The sequence below is a fragment of the Thalia democratica genome, chromosome 7, assembly GCF_965202585.1.
Source record: "Thalia democratica chromosome 7, ktThaDemo2.hap1.1, whole genome shotgun sequence".
NCBI classification, from domain to species: Eukaryota; Metazoa; Chordata; class Thaliacea; order Salpida; family Salpidae; genus Thalia; species Thalia democratica.
The window spans coordinates 22,253,491-22,262,456 of NC_139171.1; the positions used below are offsets into that span (position 1 = coordinate 22,253,491).

Consider the following 8,966-nt stretch of genomic DNA (forward strand, 5'->3'; position numbering starts at 1 on the left):
AGATGTTGGTTCTTTTGTAGGCAAAAAAAGTTTAAGAGCAGAGGTTAGCAAACCGATAGCTTGTAAATGACATTAGTGAAAGTCTGACTTAGTTAAAGCCTGGACTTTTAAGTCCCAAGAAAAGCTAATTTAACACCACTTGTTAAAGGACAAAACCGTTTTAAATACACCAATAAGATTAAACAAGACAAAGTTGTTTAAAAGTAAATCGTGGTGCAAGTTTGACGACATTTTTATTAACTTGGTGGTATGAATTTAAAAAACCAATTACTTATTTAACACTTATCAAATAGCGAATAATATAAATAATAGTTTTTATATTACGCCTTCACTATAAATTTTTGTAAATATGTTAAACAAGTCATGTATTCTATATCAGCATGTTTATATGCTATTAATATTCTTTTGGTAGTTACAGAATCAAATAAAGTTAAAAAATAACCAACAGGTAGATGTTGGTTCTTTTGTAGGCAAAAAAAGTTTAAGAGCAGAGGTTAGCAAACCGATAGCTTGTAAATGACATTAGTGAAAGTCTGACTTAGTTAAAGCCTAGACTTTTAAGTCCCAAGAAAAGCTAATTTAACACCACTTTGATCATCGGACCACAAGCCCTCGTTTCTATGAAACTTGACGGTCAATTAAAATGCTTTCAATGTCAACTGGGGGCTTTTGATAATGATTCAAGTAGTGTGATTTAACTTAAGAATACTCCATATTTTTAGGATTTGCAGCTTTTTAAAACTACCTTTTCTGCGAAATAACTTTAATAACAAAAGAATGTTGAATTAAACCCTTGGAACACAAGAATTTAGTGTTAAAGGCTTATATAGGATTGTTTGATACACCTTGATATCTAATGGCTAGAAAAGAGGTTAAATTTTAACAAGTGTTCATTTTACAATTCTTATCATTTATACGGCTCACTTTGTTGAAACTCGGCCCGCAAAGTTGATCGATTATAATTCGTGCTCGTTAACGACTATATCTCTCAACTTTCCTATTTTAAATTTACCTATATTAGGGTTTTCTAAATTAAGACTTTAAGTTTATACTTAAGTAAGCAATGACAAGAAAAGGACCATAATTTTGAAATTAACACTGATATTCTAGTGATGACGGAGAAAAAAGGTCTTAAACGTATCAAAATTTTAGAAACATTAGAGGGGGGCCATGGCTTTTAGAATTCTTCAAAGAGGACCTTGTGATAAAGTTTGGGAAACTCTGGTTTACGCAGCTGGTAGAATATAGACTTAATTAAAAATTTATCAACTCTCAGAAAGATAACTAATAAGATTCTTGTTTTGCAATACTACTGTTAGAAACAAAAACTTAATTCAAAAACGATGTTTTAATTTTCTCAAATCAATACAGTTTAATAATTTAACCTAATTGTGTTTCGTATGATCAAGCATTCCAAAATTAGATGCAAGATCTAGGCAGTGCATTTAAATACTATTAAACCAGGATTTCCATCTAGGTGCCCATTTAGGGACGATCTTGTCTATCAAAGGCGTCAATTATTAAGTCAGCAAATATTAAGTGTGAAAACTTGATACTAAAAGAAATTATTTTTATTAATTCTAATGAAATCATGTGTTTGGGAAGACCTTTTTAAATATAATGTTTAGAATTAATTAAATTATCAGGTCCAAGTTTAAAATTTGTGGTATATATAACATATTTATATAGTCCTTGATCTATACAGGACTCTTAACACAACAAGCAAACAACTTTACAAACTTTAGAATTTATTACTCAATATAACTTATTTTGAATACACATAGTGAAAAAGACAACTTGATTGAAATAAAATTTAATACTCATAACAACGTTTAAATTTTGTTGAAAGCGGCAATGTCCACGGATTGAACGTGGTCTTCGAACGCGCAGATGGATTCTTCGAGGAAGTCGGTGGAAACCTGTGACGTAATAATGTGTTAGTGAAGAGAAAAGTTTTAAATAATATCAAGGTTAATATTATGGTTCAAATGTGTCAGTAAAGCGGTTTTCTGCATTTTATTTTGTTCAGAGAGATTCCCTGCTTTAATTGCTCATCATTTATTTGAACTTTTTTTAAAGTGTTTGTAGATTTACATAATTTTAATTGAGAAAAATTTAGTGCTTCAATTTTTCAATAATGAAATAAAAAACTAGTTCAACATTTAAAAACAAAAATAACCACGTAAAAAATTATAGATATTTTAAATATTAAAAGAAAAAACTTGAACGGAAAATAATCGATTTAAATCGTTGTTTTTTTATTATTTTACACTTATCAGAAAAGTTATTATACAAACAGTTTTTTTTATGGTTTTACTAAACCAGAGCAAGTTACAATTTGTAATCAACTTTTAGCTTAACAGCACAGATTATTAGACTAAAAAAATTAATTGCTTGAAAAAGTTCTTAGTCACCCTAATAACACCAAATATTTTGTCACATATAATTTCTTAAAAAATAACAAGCAACACTTTACCTTGTCATCTTCAATGACGCAGTTGATCTGGAGCTTCTTGATTCCGTAGCCGATGGGCACGAGCTTGCAGGCTCCCCACAGCAATCCGTCGCAAGCCACCGATCTCACGTTCTTCTCCACCTTTTGTTTGTATTTATTTAGATTTTAAATATATTGAGGTTTGTTTATTTTTTTAACAGTTCAAATGTGTCAGTAAAGCGGTTTTCTGCATTTATTTTACTCAGAGAGATTCCCTGCTTTAATTGCTCATCATTTATTTGAACTTTTTAAACTTGTATAACAGCTGTTTGTATTTGTTTTTAATAAAATAACAGTTTTTTAATTATACCAAAAATGAGCAGAATAAAAAATTGAAAATAAGTAGAAAGAATAAAAGGTCAATAACATTAAGAAGACATTCTGCCAAAATGAAAAAAAAAATTAAGAACCAATAAAACAGTTAAATACTATGGATATTGAATTGGGTAAAGAAATAAAAAATGATGAAATTTATTGAGCTCAGCTAATGTTCATTTCAGACAAAATTGCTTTGCATTTAATTTCAATAACAATTTTTTTATTTTAATAAAAGCTTTGTTAAATGTACAAATAATGCACAAATCTTAAAATTTAACATCAAATTATAAGAACATAACACAATTTTATATATTTCTAATTACTTTACATTTATGTACAAGCTTCATACCAAAACATTATTAAAATAATTCATGAATAACATTTTTAAATTAAAATGACCAGCTTAACCAAACAATTTTAACCTGACAAATTTACAATCCTTAATATAAATTTAATTTTATTAAAACTTGCTATGAATTTTGAACCTTTTCTTTTTTTTTCATATATTTTTTACAACCAAAAAATCTTACAAACATTTATTTTGTACAAAACTTTTCAACAAAAAATTTTAGATTTTAATAATTGCAAAGTTTGGTTTTAATTCTTTAAATTTTTTATAACACTTTTGACTAACTATTCCTATTTTAGTAAAACTTGCAAATAATTTTTAAATAATTTATATTTAAAATTTTTTAAATCTTAAATAAGTAAGTTATAGTGAATCTTGTATGTTTATATCTTTTTTTCACCTCTAGCATCTACAAGTATGTCTAACAGACAACAGTAAGTTTAAACAAAACTTGCTAACAAATTTACAGAAGTTTCCAACAATAAGTTGTAAGCAAACGTTTTAATAATACTAATTGATAAAATACTAACTGTATATATGTATATCAAGAAGTTTTTGAAAAACTACAATTAATACTATAATAAATATATTATAAACAATTTTTTTACCTCAACAAAATTTTTAACCAACACTTTTTTATATTAATTCAGCTTTTAATACAAATAACTACAATTTTTTTAAATAAAACGTATTTTTACCTCTGCCATGTCGGTTTCATCATCCCAGGGTTTGACGTCCAAAAGGATTGATGATTTTGCTGCAACCTTCTTCTCTGTTTAAAATTAAAACTTTTAATATTAGTTTTATTCATTAAGTATTTTCTATTCTTTCTAAATAGTTCAAATGTGTCAGTAAAGCGGTTTTCTGCATTTATTTTACTCAGAGAGATTCCCTGCTTTAATTGCTCATCATTTATTTGAACTTATTCAAGTATGTTTACATTTAATACAAAAACTTAAGTAATTAGTAATTTAAAGTTCTGGATATTTTCAAAGTTGGGGTTTTTAAGTTAGCAGCATTAAATATATCTATAGATCAATATTTTACATTTATGCTATATGTAGTTATATATACATTTTACTGTATAAATGGTTTTGAGTGGAAAAGATTACTTTTCAAATTGTGTCAGCCACATAACAATTTTTCAATTGTAGATTTTCAAGAACAAAAGTCAATTTAGTAACAAAATCACCAGTGAATCTTTAGTATTCAAAACTCTTATCATAACAGTTAAAGTTTCACCAACTTCCAGCTTTTCTTTCGTTGTAAGCTGCGATCCTCTCGGCCTTGATCCTCTCTTGTTCCTCGTCATCTTCATCGTCTGATCCAAAAAGATCGTCGGAATCCTCGTCTTCCTCATCATCGTCGTTGCCAGCTGGTGCTGATGATGGACCGTATTTGTCCAAAGACTGTCCTACTCCTGGCAGGCTGTTTTGATAAGTACAGTTTAACATTTGTGATAGTTACAAGTGAAAAATATTTTTTGATATGCTCAAATGTGTCAGTAAAGCGGTTTTCTGCATTTTATTTCGTTCAGAGAGATTCCCTGCTTTAGTTGCTCATCATTCATTTGTAGCTCAATATTTCCATATAACTAACTTCTTTTTTGATGTTTGTACAAAAAAATTAGTAAGTAAAAATAAATTTATATAAATATTTCTAATGTTAGTATTTATTTATCATTACTTTAGCATTTTATATTTAAAATTTACCTGGTGAAAGATGACTTGTAAGACATCATGTGCATGAACCATCTGAGTGCGTGAACAAATTTCTCATCCGGTTGGGACATTGCGTTGAACACAACAACATCAGCTTGTGATGGTACATATCTGAAATTTATAATTGACATTAATAAATTTTTTTTTTTTTTTGACAAAAAAGCTTATGGCCTTAATACTGTTGGTGCTATTGTTTTTTAAAATACACACTTTCAGGGAACTCAGGGAATTTTCAAGTTGAAGAAAACCTCTGGGAAACTCAGGGAATTTTGATTCTTTTTTTTAACTAGGGCAGTTTTAGTTTTTAAGCAGCCTAAGTGGTAAAAAGAGTTTTAAAAAGAGAAAACCTAAACAAATTCATTGTTCATTCAACTTAACACTAGTAAAAATTACATTAAATTAAGGACTCAACTGAGTAAAAATAAAATCTAAGAAAATGATTTCTTAATTACAGGGTTGCCAAATATTAATACTAAACTTTTCTAGGTTTTTGAAAGAACATACTTCAGATTCTATTTTTGGTTTAAAGTAAAAAACAGTGTTAAATAGTAAAAAAATATTGAAAAGATACTGTATAGCTACTTAATTTTTTTTTTTTGATGATGATAAACTTTTTTACCTAATACAATAGATATTTTGAGTCAGTCAATTTTTTTTTTACTTAATATGTTAAATTGTTTATAATTCAACATTTTTCCTATTTTATAGTGATTTTTTTTTCAAAATTTCTCAAAATCTAGGTTCATTAGCCTAATTTTTCAAACTCCAGGTTTTTCCAGGTTTCAAGTATTTTGGCAACCTTGAAATTAAAAAAAAATAATGTAAAGTCAGCCAGGTGTGTGGGCAATCCTGCATCTTGAAGACAATCTATTATATTCAATTGATAGATAATTTTCATTATGTACAATTATCAACAGTTTCTATTCTGTCACTAGTTAAACTATGTCATGATTTTACAAGTTGAAAATTTGCTAGAGCTTTATCAGTTGTGAAAAATAACTGGTTTGATTTCAATGACAGTAGAAGCTTAAACTAGGAAATAGGGGTAAATGCTTTTATCTTTTAATTTATTTAGAAAATTGTAAATAAAAACTATTAGACATATTTTTTAGACAAGACCAAAGTCTTAGTCAATTTTTTGAGTTAATCATTTTTGTATAAGTTTTTAACATAAACCACCTGTTCTCAATTGCAATTTACTAAGATATATAATAGTTAATAAAATAATTATTTTTTGTTCTTTCAAAATTATTTTTTGTATAAAATTTATTGTTAAATTATGAATGTCTAGTTAACAAAATTCATAAATAAAGAAATTTTATTTATGAAAATTTTATACTTAAAATGTCCAAAAGATGGATGTCCATTTCTTAAATAAAACTGGAATGAAAAATTTTAAGAACAGTTGCCTGACAATTGTAATAAAGATGAGTTTTTAGTTAAGTAATATTTTATTTTTACCTTTCAACTTAGCCCTTCTATGAGAAATTCATAGTTCTCTGAATTTGTATCTTAATTCATTCAAATAACAATACAAAGTAAAAATCAACAATTAGGTAGTTAGAGATCTTTTAAATAAATAAACCTTTAAAAAAATTCCAAAACTTCTATGACCATAAAGCAATATAAGTGTTAAATTGTTCAGAAACTTAACAGACTATATTAGTGAGCTTATTAAACTTCACAGGTAACACCTTATATCTTATTAAAAGTTTTAATCGCTCACTATAGTTTTCATTACTATTTAACCTTTACTTAAATGTTAAGACAAGCTGTTATATAACTAGTTATATTTATGTTATATTATTCTTTAAGATTCTCAATTCCTTAATATATTCTTTGAAGTTTTTCAGCTCCTTTTTATAATACTGACAACTTTTGTTAATGGCATTATTTTAGGTTTTTGGCTAATTTGTTTAATTTATTATAAAATTTTGGTTAATAATTATTAACATTTCATTTATGAACTCAGGGTTGAATCAAAAAACTGTTTTGATTCATGCCAAATTTTCTTAACTTAATATAAAAAGTTTTTGAAATGTTCAATACTAATATTTTTAAAACCAAGGTCTTCATAGAAACTAATTAAAATTATTTAAATAATATAGCAACTAAATCTTACTCAAACTCTATATAAAAACTGTTTAGTAGTCTTTAAAAACCTTATCTGAAAACCATTTCAAGTTTTATTGTATAAATCATATTTTTTAGTAACACTGAGTTCAAATAAATTAAAATACTCTAAGTAATCCTGAGCTCTTATCTATAACCTTTTGAATGGTGGGTGTGTTTGTTTTATTAAAGAATAAGTTAGATCTGAAAAAAAATATTTATTTTCAAGTACAACAAAAAAAATATCAACTTAATTATTTTGATTGTTAGCTTGATTAAATACGATGTTTAATTACCTGACACATATATATTAACTACATTGACTTAAAATATTAAAATAAATTTAATTTACCCATCAACATAGCTTTTGTCTTCAAGAAACTTGTTGAGAACTTGAAGTCCTGAATCTTTTTTGAGATCTCCAAATGGCATGATTATTTTAATGTTGTCTTACAGATGGTTCATAAAAGAGTAGCTATAAAAGTTTTGAAGAAAACTAAATAAGTAACCTAAGCATTAAAATTTTCTTCTAACACGTTCTAAACTAAAAAGCCCCTTTTGTAAAAAAATACCAGCGCAAAATTTGTACAACTTACTTAATAAATTTATACTATAAAAACTTATTGAAACTAATTAACAAAGAAAGAAAAATTAGGTTTCTGTTTTATTTTTCATTGCTTTTTAAGAATCTTAATAAATAATGAACTTCACCACAAGACCAACAACAGTATCCGAGACAACCTATGACCGGTTTCGTCCTAATTATTTAAATTTTTAATGATTTAAAAGCAATAGCTAAACTAAGTGAGCAACGCTTTAAGTTTTTAGATAAGCATAATAACAGTTAAAAGCTTTATAAAAATTTCCAAACAAAAAGAGAAAATTTGTCTGTAGCTTTAAAAAGCAAACTAACAGATTAATTTTGTACTTATATGTTTGTATGTTGTCCTAGACAGGACGTTAAGTGGTGTATGACTCGATAACCGAAAGGTTTTTTCTTGCACCAGGTCCCAGGACTAAACATTTTGAGCGTTTTTATTTTGTCCCTTAATAAACAATCGTATACAGACGAGACCGGCCAGAAATCAAATTTATTTAAATCTCTGTATCCAAAATACTGTTTTTTACTCATTTCAAATTGTTGTTAGGTCTCTTAACTTGGTGTTTACGAAAAAACAAAAAATATTACTGCTAAAAAATATATAATATTCTAACCAGCTTAGTCTTTGCGGCGTACAGAAATATAGATGTATGAACACTAAATAAACATTTGTTTTAACTTGAACTGTCATGCACGGGGAATTTTTGCTAGTGAAAAGAATTAGCAATGGAAACTCTGATTAAAGATTAGAATTTTTTTAACTCTTTTGAGGTTTTTCTTAACCTAATGCCGCAAAGTAGTTGTTTTATTAAAAGCTTCAAATTATATTGTTTATAAGTTCTAAAAATTTTTATACCTATATTATTCTATTAATCCTTCGTTAAGAAACTTAGATACTTAAAGCAAACATAAATGTTTTGAATTTATTTGAGTTAATTTAAATAGCTAAAATTGTTAAGATTTTATTCATAAGAAGAATATTACAGCCTACTTACGGTAGTTAGTAAGTTTTGAAGACTTCAAACGGAAAAATCACCAAATAAATTTTTGATTATCATCTAAAAATACACAATTTTGAATAAGGCAAACTGCGCTATGATATCTTCAATGTCAACATTGACAATCAACGAAAACCTTAATAACCAAGTTGTACCAAAAACGAAGAACAAAACTAAAAAACGGACTTTAAGCTGAACTTTTGTAAGACTTACAGTAAATATTTAGTAACATGCTCCATTTAATAAAAACAAATTTACTTTATTTTTTAATTAGTAACTTTTAAGAGTACAACTCATGAAAAAAAATACTAAAAATACCATATGTTTTCTGATGCAAAGTAAAATGTTTTATAAATAAATAACTAGTAACTAC

At 26.6% G+C, this 8,966-nt stretch overlaps 1 protein-coding gene across 1 annotated transcript; it reads right to left on the reverse strand.

Annotated features, from left to right (window-relative positions):
- Positions 1 to 1,797: 1,797 nt before the first annotated feature.
- On the reverse strand, positions 1,798 to 7,486 carry LOC145840961 (elongation factor 1-beta-like). The gene is made up of 6 exons (XM_082948318.1): positions 7,347 to 7,486; positions 4,874 to 4,993; positions 4,408 to 4,589; positions 3,860 to 3,933; positions 2,477 to 2,596; positions 1,798 to 1,919 (listed from the first exon to the last, which is right to left on the reverse strand). Exons 1-6 carry the CDS (start codon positions 7,424 to 7,426, stop codon positions 1,833 to 1,835), a joined length of 663 nt encoding a protein of 220 aa, XP_082804444.1. The 5' UTR covers positions 7,427 to 7,486; the 3' UTR covers positions 1,798 to 1,832.
- Positions 7,487 to 8,966: the final 1,480 nt, after the last annotated feature.

What these genes read in the sequence shown, in the direction of transcription:
- LOC145840961 (XM_082948318.1), bottom strand. Translation starts at nt 7,426, where the DNA reads ATGCCATTTGGAGATCTCAAAAAAGATTCAGGACTTCAAGTTCTCAAC. An exon ending in TACAAGTCATCTTTCACCAG is followed by an intron (nt 4,590 to 4,873) that starts GTAAATTTTAAA and finishes TTATCAAAACAG; the next exon opens with CCTGCCAGGAGTAGGACAGT. An exon ending in ATGAAACCGACATGGCAGAG is followed by an intron (nt 2,597 to 3,859) that starts GTAAAAATACGT and finishes TACAAACAAAAG; the next exon opens with GTGGAGAAGAACGTGAGATC.